This window comes from Cryptomeria japonica, chromosome 8 (assembly GCF_030272615.1).
Source record: "Cryptomeria japonica chromosome 8, Sugi_1.0, whole genome shotgun sequence".
Classification (NCBI taxonomy): Eukaryota; Viridiplantae; Streptophyta; class Pinopsida; order Cupressales; family Cupressaceae; genus Cryptomeria; species Cryptomeria japonica.
In genome coordinates, this window is record NC_081412.1 from 227189832 (window position 1) to 227210099 (window position 20268).

At 36.2% G+C, this 20268-nt stretch overlaps 1 protein-coding gene across 1 annotated transcript; it reads right to left on the reverse strand.

Moving 5' to 3' along the window:
- Positions 1-16873: 16873 nt before the first annotated feature.
- On the reverse strand, positions 16874-20030 carry LOC131049277 (LRR receptor-like serine/threonine-protein kinase GSO1). Its single transcript, XM_057983329.2, has 2 exons — positions 19316-20030; positions 16874-19243 (listed from the first exon to the last, which is right to left on the reverse strand). The coding sequence occupies exons 1-2, from the start codon at positions 20004-20006 to the stop codon at positions 17343-17345; spliced, it is 2592 nt and encodes an 863-aa protein (XP_057839312.2). The 5' UTR covers positions 20007-20030; the 3' UTR covers positions 16874-17342.
- Positions 20031-20268: the final 238 nt, after the last annotated feature.

A 20268-nucleotide genomic window follows, 5' to 3' on the forward strand; every position in this document is an offset into this window, starting at 1 on the left:
CCCTTCATTGGACACTTGTGGACCATTACTCTTATAAAATTTGGGTTGCAATGGGTTTTTCAGGATAGCATTAATTAATTTGTAATTGGATGGACTCCTCCCTCCGACACCCCCTAATCCTCCAATTATGGAGGCAGATCCCGCCGCATATCTACTGGGGGTTTGGAAAGAAAGAAACAACATAAATTTTAGAGATGTCAAAGTCCCCCCAGATAGAGTCTTCTACAATTGCCTCAAAATGATTCTAGATAATATATTAGTGACTAAGTGGAAAACCCCCCCCAATCCTCCTAATTCGATGGAAATTTATTTTGCTGAACTTTGGAAGCCCCCCCCAGAGTTTGAAGTCTTCAACAATGGTGTAAAAATCAATATAAAAAAGACCAAACGGTTAGCCTTAAAAACCCATTGGTACAAACTAAACTTTGATGGGTCTGCCCAAAATGCTTGCCAAGCTAGAGGTGGAGTCATCCGCGACCACTTGGGGAATACTGTTGCAGCTTACGTGGGCAACCTAAAGAACCATACTGTCACTCAGGCAGAGAGAATGGCTCTCCTATGGGGTCTGAGATTTGCCACATCTATTGGCATTAAACATCTAGAAATTGAAGGTGACTTGCAGATCATTGTGGAAGCAGTTAGTGGTAGATCTGGTGCTGGGTGGAAAGTGGATCCCATTTTGAGGGATGCTAGGATGCTTCTAGCTAACCCTGATGGCTTTACCATCTGCCATATCTTTAGAGAAGGGAATGTTGTTGTGGACTCTATGGTAGCAGTGGGAAGGCTGCAAAATGGCTTACGATGCTGGAGGAACCCCAATTTGCTGCCAATTATCACCAAGGTGTTCTTGGAGACCAAAAAAACCAAGTCTAATGATGAAACTAGCCCATCATGGGTTGGGTCTGCCACGTAGCTACAGATGGCTTTGTCACCACCTACAAAATGGGCTAAATAATGATGGTAGTACTGATATCGGGAATGCTAATTTCCTAATTATCACCCGGACGGAGATTATTGGTGGCGATAAAGGTGACAGCTGGGATCTATCAAATCACATTGGCTAGATTAAGGGTTCGCATGAGTATAGTAGATTTTATGAATGTAACACCTACTTAGGCACAATTTACAATAATCACATCATTTATTGTGTGATTTAATCTTAGGATTGACTAAGTTTTTATCACAACTCTGCTATTGCTCTGGTTCGGCTTTGTGTTTCTGATACCTTGTTTCTCTTCTGATTTGCTAAGCTAGAAGAATCAACCATGCGAGGTCACAGGCTAAGACTGGAACCCAACAAAATTGATGAATTTAAAGCTAATCTGACAATGTGGTTTGTCTGTTTGGAAGGAGGGATCGACAAATTTATGGAAAGCATGAAAGGGAATGATGAGAGATTGTCTAAGAAGTTTGTGGCTTCCTAGGAGGATAGAAGGGTTACCATGGGGAGTATCTCCTTTGAAATAAATGAAGAAATAATTGCCCAAGCAACGAGTCTATCTATGGAGGGGAGGAAATGGAAGAAATAGAGCCACATTTTAGATACCATCAGCCTGAACTAGTTTTTTTGTGAAGGTGAGAACTTGGTGAAGAGGGCGGGAGGCTTCAACCGGGAGGAGCTTCCACCACCATGGGATGAGGTCTGACATATAATAATGAAATACTTCACTCTAGAAGGAAGGTATGGAATCTTTTACTATTACCACCTCCCTTTCCTTAACCACCTTAGAAACAAAGATCATATCTCCATTTAGATTTTCCTACTTCATTCGCTGGATTCAAATATTTAGGATATTGCCAAGGCCAAGAAAAAAGGAAAAGACTCCCCCATTCTACACCAAGGCCCCATCCTTCGTCTCTACAACTTCCACCTGCACCTTTGCCCACCTTGCATAATCTCTATCCAGAATGTGGCTAAAAACCATCCCCTAGCTGTTGCTACCAATAAACTTGATATAAGCCCTCCTTGACTGCCTGAAATTGGCTCCTGCAGTAAGAAAAACAAAAAGTGCCCTTCTGAGGATGTTCGAACCCCTAAGAAAGTTAGAATCCAGGAGATTGATTCTAATTTGGAAACTATAGATGAGGCCAAACCCCCCCCCCCCCCCCCGCCCCCTCCCCGCCTTTCTATGAGATTGGCCTCCAAATCCCCTCAAAAATTGCAAAGAGACCCCTCCTCATCCCATGAAACTGGGAATTCCATCCCCTCTGAGAATGTGGCCCTATTTCAATCTACCTTGACCCCCCACTATGTTAGCTCCACCCATGCCTCTGAAAGCCCTAAAAATTCCATGAGTCTGGAGGGCGGCCCCTGATCCTAGACAAATTCTTGCTCCCCGACTCTCAGGTTTGAGAAGATGATGGTGGTGAAGGAAGTGAGCAGCATAAAGGAGGAAGAAGATAGCCACCTAGTGGAGTTGGGTAAGAAAGTGGAGGGTTTGTTTGATAATGTGCAAGAAATCAACAGTAGAATGGAGGCCATGGAAAACAAGATGCAGGACGTCTCCAAGTTTGCTTTGAACGTGATGCATTGCTCGGCGGCCACTCTGTGTCTTCTGCAGGAAAGTTCTACCAAAGGAAAAAGCAAGGAAGACGATGACTACATGGCCCTTTTCAAATTCCTCATCAAGGAATGGGCTAGGAAGCTCCTCTCTAAGAGGAGCCATGGAAAAAATAAATAATATGTTTCTATGTCTTGGACGTCCTATTTTTTTGTTTGGGCCTAGTAGCCTCTGAGCTGATAGTTTTAATTTTTGTTTATATTTGAACTTATCTACCTTTTTCCCTACGTGGAAAATGTTTAACATGTTTATTAAGACTCTAATATATCTATTGAACTTGTGTAGAATGATCATGGTTTTTGATAGAGGGAAGTGAGAGGGTTGTAATTTTGCTAATGATCTGCTGACAGTTGGCTTGCCACTATTTCTTTGATCTATTCCTAGGTCAGCCCCCTTGTTTTGGCTGCTTTTAATATCAAAAACATTACATAAGTTAGCAGAAATAAGGTATAAATCAACAACCTAACATTCACACATAAAACAAGATTTACATGGATAAACCCTTGCCAAAAAGAACTACACAAAGAAGAAAGGGCAAACTTGTATTAAAAACAATAAAAGTTCTTACAATAAAATGACTTACATTCTCCTCTTTACCCCCACCATAGTAGCACCTATGCACATGTTAACAACTTATTTATTCATCCCATCCATCTTTCATTTTTGTAGAGAAATCTACATTCAACACTTGTACATTACATTTACTCCATATAATCTACACCTAGAGGCTAAATTTATAGAATGGTAATAGCTCCAAAATCACAAATAAAGGTTCCCAAAGAATCCTCTTCATTCCTGACAACCACAACCATTGGAATGCCCCCATAGAACTCAAAAATATATCGATTTAGATTCTAGTACATTCCCTCCAACATAGGCACCCATGCTTACAAGATAAACATTACATTAAATATAATAAATGATTAGATAACAAGAGACATCTATTGCCTCTTCCAGGCTCACATTTGGAGAAGCCCAAAGGTTACTCTTTTTCCACTTCCCATGCCATTAAATATCTTATTCTATGAGTTCATGAGTCAAGAAAACAATATTAAATGTTTGTGTTCACAACCCACTTTTACTATTGCTGGTGTAACCCTTCACCCTTAATGAATGTATTACAAACAATAGTAAGAAATAAATATTATAAATTATTTTTCCAATACATCCTACTTGACCAAGGAAACTTTCCAAGGATGTTTGAACCATGTCATAGTATTTAAAAGGTAGCTTGCACCTCAATCCTAACACATCCCTCACTTTCTTTGTATGATCCCATGATATCTATAGCAAATGGATGAAAATGAAAAGGACAAAAACTAAAGAATAAACTAGTTGATGTTGATATGAACTGTTGAGATTAAAAGTGGAGGTTATGATTCAAAATATGTTGGAATCCAAGAAAACTAAGGGGGGTGAATCAATATTCTACCAGTAAATGAGATTCTAAACTTATTGCTGATCAACCAGTTAACAAAATATAAAATTAAAGTGCATAAACAAGTCAACAATACCATAACACCAATATTTATACATGGAAAACCTTGTAAAGGGAAAAACCACGGTGGGGCCGATATTCACAATATCTATATACTTGATCAAGGTATACAAATATTACATAAAGGGGATTGCACATGCAATCAAGCTCATTGCTCAAATAGAAGTCTCACTAACTTACACAACATTACATAATAATTTCACACAGAAATAAACTTATATAATGCATTTGACCATGCTAGATAAGTTTTTATTTAAGCTATGTCAACCTCCTCTTAACCTATTTTTTGATACTTTGTTCTGCTTTGTTTCGTTACCGGTTGGGATTGCACACATGTAGCTGTGCACAAAACCTAACACTCGCACACCAATTCACATACCATCAATCACTGACTAATTCACATCACAATTCACATAAGCACTCACATGAAATCCATCACTAAGATGATCTCCCTTAAATACCCTTGTAACTTGTTTATCATGTCAGCCACAAGATGAAAAATAAACTTGTCGACTTTTGGATCACGAAGTATGATATGCATTATCTCGATGATCTTAATTGATGTCAGCCTACATGCTACCTCCAATTCCATAAAATATTTTATTGGGTCCCAAAATACCTTAACTGGGTCCTATACTTAATCAGGTCCCAAATATACATTACCAATACTAAGACTAACAGGTTGACAAGTGTAAAGAAAAGTGTGTATACTAATTGGCCTAATGAAGACAAAATGATAAGACAATGAATCTAAATGAGAGATACCAACACACGAAGATGAGTTGCCATAAATAAAAACCCAAAATGCAATTTATCTCAGAAGGTAGCTACCGGATGAGTGTCAATTACCAACAATCTCTCCCTTTGGCATTAATCACAACACTCATGTGAAAAATGTTATAACCTCTAAGTTTTCTCCCTCTAATCTATACATTCATGTAGTTATATACATCTAGTATTCTCCCCTTGTGATATACATTCATTTTTCACTGTACTCCTCCCCCTTTAACATTAATGACAAAGCGGGTGTCCACAAAAAATATTGTAAAAATATATACATACTGGTTTCTATATATGTTTCAAAATGTCAACATACAAAGTCTTCAAAAATGAAAAATATTTGTCCCAGCCCTACTTGACAGAATCAAGAATGGAGGTGAATCCATTAAAGAGATTGGTGTAATATTCAATTGCCTAGGATTCAAGGGGATCCTCGTGCTACATGTTAGATATACATTTTGTTTTATGACATGGCAGGTTATCTAGCCAGGGATCAATGAAGTTTTAGAGCTCAGTTGCTCACCTTATTGTGTTATCCCTTTCCTTTTCTAACCTCAAATCTGATCCATAACCGCCAAAACTGGACCTTCTAAAGAACTTGTCAAATTTGTTGCCAGATTTTAGGAGTTTGAAATCTAGAGCAAGTGATCTTTACAATCCAAAATTTGCTTGTCTATGGAAGTTGTAAGCTTAGAAAAATCTAGACAAGTCTTGTATAGCTTTCCTCCTTCTACTAATGCATCATTAATAGATTGTAAGGAAGTTTGAAGTTTAGCTTTCTGAGATGCAGTCAGCACCAAAAATGTCTATTTTCGGGCCTCAAAAAATTTGTCTTTAGCTTTAGTTATAGAAAGTTTAACCAAAGAATCATATTACTTAGGAATGTATTAAATTAACTCTTGCAATTTACTAGATGAGCTTGCGATCTCCTTTGTCTGGAGTAGCCAATTCTTAAGTTTCTTGATCCTGAAGTGCTGCAATGGTGAAAATTTTATCTGCCAAAGACATAAAATGATAAGGCTTGTCAAAACTGATAGAAAATTTTGATAATTTCCCTTTAGCTTTTAACAGTGATGTATCAATTGCCAAACTGGAAGGGAAGACCAATTGTGTCTATTTGCCTATAGTTGCTGGTATCTTACCCTCTAAAGTCTTTACCTCATGTGCATTGGTGGCTTCACCACTTGGTGCCTCACTCTGTTTTGGTGTTTCCTCTAAAACTTTATCCTCAATATCTATATCCTTTACAACATCTACCTCTACATCATGTACATTGGTTACTAGAGGATTATGTGTATCCTTAGCTTCAAAATTTAACTCATTAGTCGATTGAGTAGTAAGCAGTGGAGTGCTAACTAGTGGAAATGGTATCCACATTCTGCTCATCGAACTTTTCTATTCCCTTGTCCCCTGCTAATTGAATGTTCTGTGATTGAACAAAACTAGGACTTAACTCATATCCAAGAATTAAAAGAATTCTAACCCATATGTCAATTGTCTCCTTCTGTCCATTTCTTCAATTTTTTCTAGCATCAAGTTATTAATCCGATGTTTGGGATTAAATTTTGTTCAACTTGTCTTATTAATCAAATCTATAATCTTAGGTGGAGTTATTGGTGGACAAAGATTAACCAATTATGTTTCTTTTATTTGTCAGTCCAAGTTCTGAGCATGTAATTTCCTAACCTCTAATTTATCATACAACTCCTTGGGCAAAATTTTCTCTAACTCAATCAAAGTCCTACTAAAAGAATCAAGATATAAAAAAATTGCTTCCTCTAGTTGCTTCTTGTCCTTATCATCAAAATCATCATAGAATGTAGAAATATTATCCAAATTCCCATCATTAATAATTTGATCAATAATATCTTGAACATCTAATTTCTTCTGCTTATCGGATCTTCTTTTTGCTTCTGGTTTAGATTCCTCATATGTCTTAGGCTTCCTCTTATGTACAATAGTGATTTTAGGAGTCCTTCGAGGAGACTCCATCTCAGGTTCCTTCTTTTGTTCATCCTTCTTCTCTCTCACAACCCTTGCCAAAACACCTTTCTTCTTCGAAGCTTCTGGATCTCTTATTCTGATTCTGTCTTCTCTGAAGAAACAATCATGTACTATCTAGTCGGTTTTTGCTTCCTCTTCAATGATTCCTTAAGCTTGGGGAAAAAAGGTTCACAAATGATGCTACTGGTTGAGTTGGTGGATCAGTGGCAACTGGTACAACATTGGGTGTAGCCTATGTTGCCTTCTTCATCTCTCTCTCCTCCTTTCTCTTCTGCTTCTGTTCTTCCTTCCTCTAAGCTTCAAGGATTTTGACATTTTTCTCAATTTTAGCCCTATTATGACCTTTACTAATTAGTGTCTCAGCTGTGACCCTTATCATTTTCTTCCTTATGGAGGGTGCAACTTGTTCCTGATGAACTTTAAGACCCTTCTCTTGAGTTGTGCTAAATTTTTCTTCTTTCTCATCAACTGGAGCTTTCAATAAATGATGTGCATAAGCATCCATTGTGGCCTCATCCACTTCATAACCCATCGATATGATCCAGACCATTCTAGGCTAGAATGCCTCCATCATACATTCATCTTTATTAACCATAAAAGAAATAGTATCCTTATATTTTTCTGCAATTTCCTTAGGAATTCTAACTCTGTTGTTTATTTCCTTTTGAAAAGTTTTCAAAAATGCCCACAGATTATCCTTTTGTTTCTTATCACCTTGCCAATCTAATATTTTTACAATTTGGGATGCAACCGGTCTATCAAAATCCCATTGAATTTTCCCATAACCGGGATCCATGTTCAAAAAGTAAAATACCAAACATATGATAAAAGAACCATACCAGAATGTACTCTTCTTGTCTTTCTTGATTTTTTAGAGATTGGTCATTAGTTCCTTTAGCATTACACTGCACAAGTCATAATGTGTGTCTTCCTTCACCATCTCATGTGCAATGAGAATGTTGGTTCTGAAGATAGAGTCTAGCGAGTTAGACTATTAAACTTTGTATCCAATCACCATCGCTGCAAATTTTACATCATTATCCCTTATATCATCAACTCTCATCGATCTGCCATCGAAGGTGGCACTAGTGAGTTTGCAGAGTTTTGTGTTAGAAAGTTTTGACCTAGGCCCTGGCAAACCTCCGACCTTATGAAGGCATGTGATATTCTTAATGACTTCCTCAATGATTTTCTACGACCGGTCCAACCATAGGAATTCACCATGCATGCAACTGAGAATATATCTGACCCATTCATCTTCATCAAAAGTCAAAAAATCCATGAACTGGGTAAAATCCTTCCTCTGTAGATGTGCATATTCCCGTTTCAATTGATTTTCGGTGATTAGATGCTCAGTGAATACACAAGACATTTCATAACTTTCGATCTCCTCAATATCGCAGTGAATATATGCTCTAATGTCTTCAGTGTGAAGAACACCATGGTAAACACTCAAAAATGCTCCCAATGGTTCATCCCAAAAAGATTTAAAATGATGTTTCTTAAATTCTAGATGGGGACAGTCCTTAATTTCCACTACCAAAGGACTATCAACATTCGATGATGATGCCATGATAAATATCTAGGGTTTCTACAAATGATAAATACCTTAAGATCTTGTTAGATGATGAAATGCTTCCCGAATGTAGATGCTCGCACAAATCACCTTAGGACCCTTGAAATGCCTTTGAAATCACTTTTTAGAATACTTGATCACTATGTGAATAAATGATTTAACCTTTTCCCTTTTATTGCCATTAACCCTAATTTTCCACTATCATAAATGCTACTAGAGTATCTGACTAGATCACATAATCTGCAAGTAGGTTCCGGTAAATGCTTGAATTCACCTAAGTAACCATCTACAATCAAAATTTCTTGACTATAGACCTAATTCAAAGTGTCTATATGATTTTCAATGATTTGCCTACCCCTAAGGCAGAGTGCCTTAGTTACCGGTTGAAATTTCTTCTTTCGATGCAGGACCTGATGGCTCTACCGGTTGATCTGTCGATGTAGTATTTAATTTCCTAACCCATCTTCTCCCATGTTTCTTTCTAATATCTTCAACATTTTCCTTTCCTTTCTCATCTACATTTCTATCAGTTACCGATGGATTCTTACTCTTGCAATACTTAGCAATATGTCCAATCTTGTTGCGTGCATAACAAAAAATATTGGTCTTCTGAATTTCTTTGTTGTACCCTTTATTTCCTTTTGTTCTGCATTGGTTAGCCATATGTCCAAATCTATTGCATGCATGACATCTAATATTTCCAAAACCGGTGGATGATGCATTGTTCTAATTATTCCTATTTTTCCACTGACTTTCTATACGACCATATTTATTGCAAACAAAGCATGTACCATTGAATTTGTGAGCCTTAGGCTATCTTACCAGTGATTTCTGGTTCTGATTGTTGGCATGATTCTTCTTATGACCAAATGATTGATCTTGTTGTGCAATACTAGAGCTTTCTCCTACTTTATATCCAAGACCTCTCTTGTCATTAGCATCTCTTTAACTCTTCAGCAGTTCATCAAGTCTTGCAGAGATGGCTTTGAACTTTTCTTTGTACTCATTTGCAGTGGCTAAGTCATCTCTCATGATTATGATCTATCTCTCAAGTTCCTGTTCATTATTCTGGGATTGAATCAACTCAAGTTTCAACATGTCATTCTCATGTATTAGTCTATTGCATTCATTTGATCTGTCCTTCAAAGCATGAGCTAGGTTTTCTTAATTCTTCTTCCTGTCTTCAATCTCATTGCACATTCTCATATTTTGGGCTTGCATTTCATTCTTCAAGGCACTATTCTCCTGAGCAAGTTTCTGACATTGATCTTCTAAGGCATCTTCCTCATGATCATAGAGTTCCTTCCTCTTACCTTGAATAGATGATAACTTTCCTTGTAATCAAATGATGTTTTCTCTTGCTTGCCTCAGTTCATTCTTCAATTTATTGTTTTCCACCTGCTCATTATCAAGATTGTTAAGAATAAGTTGAAGTTGTTGCTGCAAACTGGTTTTCATTGATTCCAAGTTCTGGATCTTCCTCAAGTTGTTAAACTTCTTCAAAGGAACTAAGCTCTAATACCAATTGTTGGAATCCAAGAACACTAAGAAGGGGGGTGAATCAGTGTTCTACCGGTAAATGAATTTATGAACTTATTGCTTATCAATCAGTTAAAAAAAATAAAATTAAAGTACATAAACAAATAAACACATAAATCAATAATACCATAACACCAATATTTATATGTGGGAAACCTTGGAAAGGGAAAAACCACGGTGGGGCTAATACCCACAATATCTATATACTTGATCAAGGTATACAAATATTACATAAAGGGGATTGCACATGCAATTAGCTCATAGCTCAAACAGAAGTCTCACTGACTTACACAACATTACACAATGATTTCATATAGAAATGAACCTATATAATGCATCTAACCATGTTGGATAAGTTCCACTTTAAGCTCTGTCAACCTCCTCTAAACTAGTTTTTTGATACTCTGTTCTTATCTGTTTTGCTACGGGTTAGGATTGCACATGTGTAACTGTGAACAAAAGCTAATACTCACACACCAATTTGCATACCATCAATCACTAACTGATTCACATCACAAATTGTGTAATGCCCGCCAAAATACCCCAGAGAAATAGAGCTAAAAACATGCTAATTTAAATTTATTTTTTTAAATAATACAACACATAACATCACTTAAGCAATGCAGTGAGCACACAACAACATTTAAGTGTTATGAACATAGAATAATTCACTCAAGCTATTCAAACAATTATACAAGCGAAATACAATAAATCATTACTACTACGTCCCTAGGGTATCTCAACAACATTACTTAATCTACCTACATAAGGAATAAGCATTTACTTTCTTCCAGTTCAACACCTCATAATCTTAATCATTATACACACATAGGTACAACATAGCAATACCTAACACTCATGATATGCAACCTTCTTAATCTTTTATTTAATATGAGATTCTATCTTTCAATGCACCACTATTTCCTTTTTCACTTAGATTCATTTTATACACCAAGTCCAAATGTTCCTATTATCATTAACCAACCTCTAACTATAAACATCACCATACACATAACAAGATTAATCCCTTACATTGCATTAACATGATTTCCATTTACAATTAACTTCTACATAGTCATTTATAATTCTATGCTCCTAGCATACTTATTACTTCTTCATGATTCCAAAAGTACATAATGCAATACTCACAAAGTCTCCTTAAAAATTTAACCCATAGCTCATTTAATAATCATAAAATCTCTTGTACTATATCTCATTACAAATCAGGTAACTACATGAATTCATCTCAACACAAACTATGATACAATATCCTAATTCCATAACCACTAATAGCATCCACCAAATGGAGATATAACCTTAAACCATAGCACATGATACATTATAATCCTTTCCTAAAGACAAGCATTCATTTTACCATCTACCCATACACTTACTAGTAATTTCTGTTTATAAGATTAGCAATTCATTCACTAAGGACATCCATACAATATTTTCATAAGGAACATTCAATTGTATCCCAAACATTATAAGATTTTCAATCCCACCATTAGATCACTAACTATGAAGTATGATACTATAATTTCAAATTCTTTAATCACAACTCATAAACATGTGCTAAGATATCTTCCAACATTACTCAAACTCATACATCCTATCAAGACATAACATTTCTTCTACTTAAATCATTAGTTAAAGACATCATTTCAAATCTAATACCATTATCATAACATTTACCTGATTTACTTTTAACATGGTTCATCAAGAATACAAAATACATCATTTAGTTTCGAACAAAAATACTTATCCACATCTCATGCATCCATTTCATTTAATATAAATGCATTACAATACCACTCAAAATTCATCATTACAATCATCTACCGTAATAAAAAATATCATTATAACTAGAACACCATAGTCATTTCTCATATACATGACTTCTTTTACAACCATTACATAAGAATTTTATTACATAAGTCACACCACCATTTACATTCTTGCTGCAATTATTATCCATGAACTATCTAAAGAAGCATCCTCATCCACGCAAGAAGAATCCAAAGACAGGAACATCCCAATGTTTAAAAGCACCAACCACCCGACCATGTGGAACCAAAGGAACCACCGCTCATGCTAGGAGATGACACAAGGTCCCAACACACTCTACATCTAGGCTGACACTCAAAACCAAAGAGACTAACCAACAAGGACTCTCAAGCAAGAACTCACACAGAGCCACAAGAATAAACTCCCAGAGGCGTAAAACTCATTAGGACATAAATGCATCCAATAAGCATAATCATAAATCATAAAGGGGGAACACATGTAGGAGTGGAGTGTCATCACATGCCATCCTCATAACATAATAACATAATAACACAAGGCACTAGCTTGATGGACATGTGGAGCCATCTCAACCTATGAGAGACCAAGGGAGATTAGCTTACCATCTTCATAGCCTTCTCATGCTTATCCTAAGACATCCTCCCTAGGACTAAGCCATGAGGCTCAAAACTATTCATTATCTTGTTTAAATGAGTTATAATTTTCCATCCCAATTAATTCATTATCAATGTTATCACTTGTTTACAAATCATAGAAAACTAGAATGTGCCCTGGTGATCTAGACTTCATGCATCCTTACAAGGAACCTCATGCTAGCCTATCTCTCATAACCTCAGTCATCACAAGGAAGCCCACTCCTCCTAACATGGCCCAACAACACATCACAAGAGGCTTTACCAACATAAATACATTAAAATAATACTCAATGCACCCAATAACTTCCACACATACTCTCACAACATATGCAAGGCTACAACAACATCAATATAACAAAATGAGCCTCTTGGCTAGCAATAAACAAAGGCATATCAAGCCATCAAATGTTGCCATCAAATAGAAGATAACATCACAACAAGGCCTACTCACTTGCTGGTCCAAAATAGCATATATATTCACCTCAATCATCCATGGCCTATTCACATGGAAGAGAGTCTATAATGTCCACAATGGTGCAGAGGAGCAAATATACATGAGACCATCCAAATACATCGAAACTGATAAAAGTTAAATCTGGAAGATATAACAGCCCTCAAATAAAGCCTCTGGTACAAAAATAAATCTGAAAAGTACCGTACAATCAAGCAACTAGCAAATGAAGGCCTATTTATCAAAAATAAAAATAAAACAAAACAAAAACAAGCAAAACCATGCTCCAATCAAAATATTTCAAAAATATTATATTCCATACCTACCTTCCCAAAGTTCAAGAAAATTAAATATATTTTCTACCTACCATAAACTTCCAGCCAATCAAATCCAAGGGTGGGTAAAATAAATTAAACCATTGATCTAGGGTGAAAATAACTTTTAAATAAAAGAATACAAATTACCCCCTTTTAAATTACTTAATGGGTAAAATAATATTACCCAATAAATAAAATTCACTTCAACATTAAATAAATAATAAACACTTAAAGACCAATATTAAATCAAAACTCCATGCACGACACAGACTCAGAAAGACACAGAAGGCTTTCAGCAAACCCAAAAATACAAATATTTCCCACAAACTATAGAATAAAACCTTACAACAAATTTATGCCTTCATATATTTCCTTCCTCACTATACGAATTTTAGATTCATTTCCCCAAGCTCACAGATTCAATCTACAGACACGGAGCATACAAGAAAACTATAAAATAAAATATAAAAAGGTAGAATACATCTCCAATCTGCAACCCATGTTATGGAAGAAGCTGAATAAGAGATTCCACCAGCCAAACCAAATCCAACCCAAGCTCCAGCCAAAATTCAAGAGAGAAGAAAAACCAAAACCAAGAAGAAAACTTGCTGGAGAAAATTTGCAAAAGAGGAACCAACCCACGAAAAATTCATGGAAAAGAAAATAAAAAGACAAACATTAACCAAAAACCCTAGCCTCAATCTCAGCCAATCAAAATATTCCAATCTATAATATATTTTACCAACCCCACCATATAATATAATTTTACCTCCCTTTTTAAATTCAACCAATAAGAGAAGAGGGTAGGTAAGGTAAATATAAATCATACTTTTTTACACTTTGGTGGGAATGTTTTATCATTTTATTATTTATACAACCCACTTAATATAAAAGTCAAACTAATAAATAAAACATGAGCCACAATTAAATAAATTAAATGGGGAAATTAAATTAAACAAACCAAAGGCTCATAAATGAATTAATGAACTAGATAAACATTAAAAGCCAAATAAATATTAAACCATAGGCGATTAAATAAATAAATAAATACCAATAAAGGTCAAATTACAAATAAATATAAAACACATCATAAGCTAAACAATAAAAATTAAATAAATATTAAATCATCATTAAAATAAATAAACATTTAAATGTCAAATAATCAAATAACCAAAAAGGCAAGAATCTAATAAATTAAATTAAACATTAGATAACCAAATAATCAAATCGCTATTAATCAAAATAATTAAAATAAACATCATTAATTATTTAATCTCGCATCAATAATCAAATAGTCAATCTCAACATAAAAGGAATAATCAGCCAATACTAACATACTCACAACACAGAAGAAGCTTAGCTTACTAACTATCATGACGACTTGCGCCAAGACACTGACGACTCACAGCGAACAACTTAGACCTACAGTATGTGAGGGGAAACTATGTCAACTCCGAACCACATACCATTGGGATTTAAAGACACGCTCATATCTGTGGAGCCAGGTGGAGTCGATGTCTGGTACTTGCAAATCCTGCATCCACAAAGCAACGATACGACATATATATATATATATATATATATATATATAATAACAGACAAGGGTTAGAGAATTGCAACGACACATCCCGCTCGCAATGAGTGATGTGGAATTGTCTCTATCCTGAAGACAGTCATGTACAACAATCAAACACACCATAAGATGAACTCATCATAGATAATCATTAAATATGGTTAGTACATAAAAACATCATCAAGTGCATGATTAATATAATTCACAATTATAGTAAGGCATGTAAAATCCATCAACAATTGTGCTCATCAAATCACACGATCATTATAATATTTCGATAGTTAGTCACATAATAAGCATATAGTGTCTAATAAATCACACGATCATTAATGATAGTATCAACATCCTATAAATCATTTGAAATAGCCTATGCCCAATAGTGTCTATCACGCATGAATTAAAGGTCAATTCTAGTCAAACAAGTCAAGTCAAGGGTGGACACTACAAATTGCATAACCACTCACATGAAATCCATCGCTGAGACGATCTCCCTTAAATACCCTTGTAACTTGTTTATCATGTCTGCCTCAAGATGAAAAATAAACTTGTCGGCTTCCGGATCATGAAGTATGATATGAATTATCCCAATGATCTTAATTGATGTCAGCCTACACGCTACCTTCAATTCCACAAAAGATTTTACCGGGGCCCAAAATACCTTAACCAGGTCCTATACTTAACTGGGTCCCAAATATACGTTACCGATACCAAGACTAAATGGTTGACAAGTGTAAAGAAAACTGTGTATACCAATTGGCCCAATGAAGACAAAATGATAAGACAATGAATCTGGATGAGAGATACCAACACCTGAAGATGAGTGCCATCAATGACAACCCAAAATGCAATTTATCTCAGAAGGTGACTACCGATGAGTGTCAATTGCCAACAAAATATATGTAGAACTTTGGGAGTATGCAACTCCATTAAATCCTCTTATTTAAGGATCCTAATCCAACTCCTAAGATTTCAATCTATAAAATACTAATATTATTCAACCAAATCCAATCTCCAACCCAATCCCCTAATCATCATCAACACATACTCATCTTGCATGCTCCACACTAAATGTTGGACCCTTATTTAAGGGGAAACAAGTGTCATATTTCCATTTTTTGAAAGTGAAATTATTTTTACTTAAAGATAAATGCTTTTCCTAGTACTTTTCTTTTAGATTGTAGGAATCAAGTATAGCACCCCCTATAAACTACAATCTACCGAGTAATTTTTTTAACGTGATCAGTGATGCTAGCGCGACACGTCCCACAGTACCACATGGGCTCGAGGGAGACTAGACCTCGTGACCTTTTCCCAATTTTCCTAGTATCATCTCTTATTGAAAGTCACAAAGAGCTAGGTTTGTGGGTTTATGACCACAAACAAAATTGAAAGAAGCATAGAAATAGGACAAGACAAATGAATTCGATAGCGACTTAGTTATCTATAGTCATAGATTAATCTAAGATAGTTCTAATTGTTCTAGGGTTGATATTTTCTACCAATATTATTTCCTACCTTTTAAATGATTTCAAGTTAGATTCAAAATTCCTAGCCTACTTATATTCCCAATATCTTTAGCTTTCTCTAATATGATTATCGTGTCACATGAAAAGCATACCATTTTCTACAACTATATAAGAAAATATATACTCCATATCCTTCATTATAATTATCATTTCTTCATATAATGCACTACATGTGACTAGAAAAGATTTGAAGTTTACAAATTCATCTAAGATCATTGGATGAAATAGAATTCTTTTCATAAAATTTATTACTAGATAAATCTAGCACTCACAAATTGTTGATGTCTATGATTCATAAAGGAAGCCTACCCACAAGTTCATTAGAGAAAGACAAAATACTCTCATGTCTTATAATATGTTGGGAGGTGTGAAGAAAACTCATCTATCAAATCAATATTTTCTAAAATGAAAATATTAAGATTTGTATAATTGACCATGAAAGGAAATGAAGATAATAAATTGACCTATTATTTTAAGGCATTCAACAGAATTAATTATTTAAATCTTCATTCCAATGTAATTGAAATAAATATATGTCATTTTATTAAATAATTTTTGTTCAATCATAGATAACAAAATACTTTAAGCTAAACTGAAAATGTAAAAATAAAATAAAATCTAGATTATTATACAAAGTAATATTATTATTCCACCAGATAGAATTACATTTTAATATCTATTGTACTAAATCCTTCTTTACGCTTTCACGTACAACCGACCGTCCAGACCTCCGAACTATAACTAACCCACCAAATACATTAACTAACAACCTAACCACTGAACACATTCAACATATTACAGTAATATTAACTACTCACCCACCCAACACATTCAGCATATTACAGTAATATTAACTAACTAAATTTTGAAGCGACGTACTAGTTGTGCTCTAAGAACGACAAATTGACCTCAATAAAAAGCCTTTTATAAACTTTAGACAGACTGTCTGTGCTGAATAGATGAAAACAAAAACAATTTTAAGACGAACAACTGAACGCAGATCTAACCAGCCGCTGCAGGAGTGATTTGCTGAAACAAAAACTGATATATGTAATTCAAACACCACAAAGTCCTCTTCATTTGAGTGTCCTAATCCAATTACCAAGGCTGGTTCCCCACACAATCACTGATATTGTTCCCGCAAACCCAATTCCTAATCCCAGGCCAACAGCAATCAATGACACGTGCTCATCTAGCCTGCTCCACAGTGACTTATCCTTCTTTTCTGAAGGTGACACTAATGCCACATTTTTGATGCACTTCTTGAAAGTAGATCTATTTGTATTGTCACATAAACATGGAGGGTTTCCCTGGTATGATCTCTCATCAAAAGTCACAAACTGCGGTCCTCCGGGTATGTGCCCACAGAGACCATTGAAAGAAACATTGAAATAGGCCAAGAGGAACAAGTTAGAGAGCTCTTCTGGTATCTGCCCACTCAAACTATTCTGAGACAAGTCCAACTGTTCCAGAGTTGATATTTGTCCCAGAGATGCAGGTATGTGACCTACCAGTTGATTTCCTGACAGATTTAACAGCCTCATGCTAAACAGATTACCTATGCTTTCTGGTATTTGCCCAACAAGATTATTGTATGACAGGTCCAGTATAGTGTTTGCTGTCAGCACATAAGTAATTGTATACTCGATTCCTTTTATTACTATGGGCATGTCTTCATAGAGCGTATTACCTGTCAATTGAGAAGATTCTGGAATTTGAAATCCCTTGAGGCCCTTCAAACTTGAGGGGATTCTTCCACTGAAATTATTATTGGAAAGATCCAGCACCTGCAAACTGGTAAGGTTTGTGATCCATAGAGGTATTTTACCCTCAAGGTCATTAGAGCCAAGACTTAAAACTCTCAATTCTTGACAATTTGCAAGAATGTCTGGAGGAAACTCACCTGTCAATCGATTCTTGCTCAGATCCAGAAGTTGAAGATGTGTACAATTGGCCAAGGAAGCAGGCAAAGGCCCAGAGAAATTATTAGAATGAGCTGAAATAACTTCGGTGGAAGAAGAGAAATTCAAATTTAGATCTCCGTGGAACGAGTTGCTGGATAATTTTAGCCTCTTGAATGCAGTGCTGTTAAACAGGGTCGCAGGAATTGTTCCGGTCAGAAAATTGTCGGCCAATACCAAATCCGTCAGAGACTTGCAGTTGCCTGAGGATTGCGGAATTTGTCCCGTCAACTGATTACCAGAAACATCCAACCTCTGAAGGGAAACCAAATTGCCAATGTTTTCAGGAATAGCCCCAGAAATTTTATTGTTGTAGATGGCTAGCTGAGTAAGATTTTTGAGTTCACCAATACTATATGGTATAGATCCGCTTAAATTGTTGGAAACCATATACAATTTTTTTAAGGATCGGAAGTTTCCCATGGCTTCAGGAAGTATACCTGTCAGATTGTTAGTGTCCAGGTAGAGATTCTCAAGCAGCGTCAAATTGGTTATTGCTGCAGGTATGCTCCCTGCTAACCTATTTGTACCTAAATTCAAAGAGGTTAACTCCGACAGGTTTCCAATGCTCTCTGGTATAGAACCTGTAAACCCATTTATACCTAAGTCCAAACTGACTAAATTTGTAAGCTTTCCAACTTCTGAGGAAATGGTTCCGCTCAATTTGTTTCCAATTAAAGAGAGGGTGGAGATAGGAAGCATGAAAATACTCAAGGGTAATGATCCCTTAAAAAGGTTCCATCCAAGATCAAGCCACACAAGACTGCTACAGTTTCCTATTTCTGCAGGAAGGGAACCTGTCAGATTGCCTGGGCCATACAGTGACAATTGGAAAAGCTGCTTCAAATTTCCTAGTTCAGGTGGTATACTACCATTCAACGAGTTATCCCCAAGAAACAGTACCTCAAGTGAAGAACAATTACCCAGAGCTGCAGGGATTTGAGACCCCAACCTGTTGGATTGCAGGCCAAGGATTTGCAATTTCTCCAACCTCCCAAGTTCAGACGGGATCCCACCTGTCAAGGAATTGTGCGGAAGATTAATGATAGATAAATTAGAGCAATTACTGAGAGAAGTAGGGATGCTACCTGTGAGACTGTTAAAGCCCAGGACCAAAACAAGCAGAGACGTGCACTTGCCCAGAGAATTTGGAATACTTCCACTGAGACCATTGTAGGACAAGCGGAGATGCTGTAAGTTGATCAGGCCACCAAATTCTTCTGGTATGCTCCTCGTGAAGTTGTTCTTGGAAAGTCTAATCCACTGAAGGTGTGTGCAATTAGCAAGGGATGTGGGGATGGAATCCATCAGATGATTATCCATGAGGTCGAGAACTCTCAATGCCTTCAGTTGGCCAAGCTGAGGTGGAATCCTTCCCATCAAAGAATTGCTGGAGAGATTCAAAGTGTGCAGCAAGGAAAGGTTCCCTATGGATGGAGAAATGGTACCTTCCAATCCTAATTGAGGGAGAATGATTGCAACCACTCTGTGGGTATTTTTCCTGCACGAAACCCCATTCCACGAGCACGCGTTTGACGACGCATTTGCAGTCCAGGTGGAGAGCGAGTGCAGGGGATCGAGAGTAACGGCGTTCTTAATGGACAGAAGGGCTTCCACATCCCTCTTCTCCCCATCTCCATGACCTGCCCATGTCAAATCTTCCTCCGCTAAAACTCTCTCTTCTATAACAGAAAAGGAACCACCTATATCAGCTGCTGCATTGGCAAAAGCAATTGCCAACGCCAGGTACACCATTTTAATTAAAACACCTAGCTCCATCTGCCTTTATTTTCCTTACTCTCGTGCTTCCTCAGCTAAGAATAGTCCAGTACTAAATGTATATATAACGCATTTAAGCCTCTCACGTCATCATTTAGCAGCGGCTTACGTATCCACAATTAATTTGAAGAATAGCTAGTCCTATTTAATGGAGAAACTTATCCCATATGTATGTATATGCATTTCCATATTTCAATGTACATCGCTCAATGCACATGACGATACTATTTGTCTTCCTAATGGTTAGCTCCGACAGAGATTG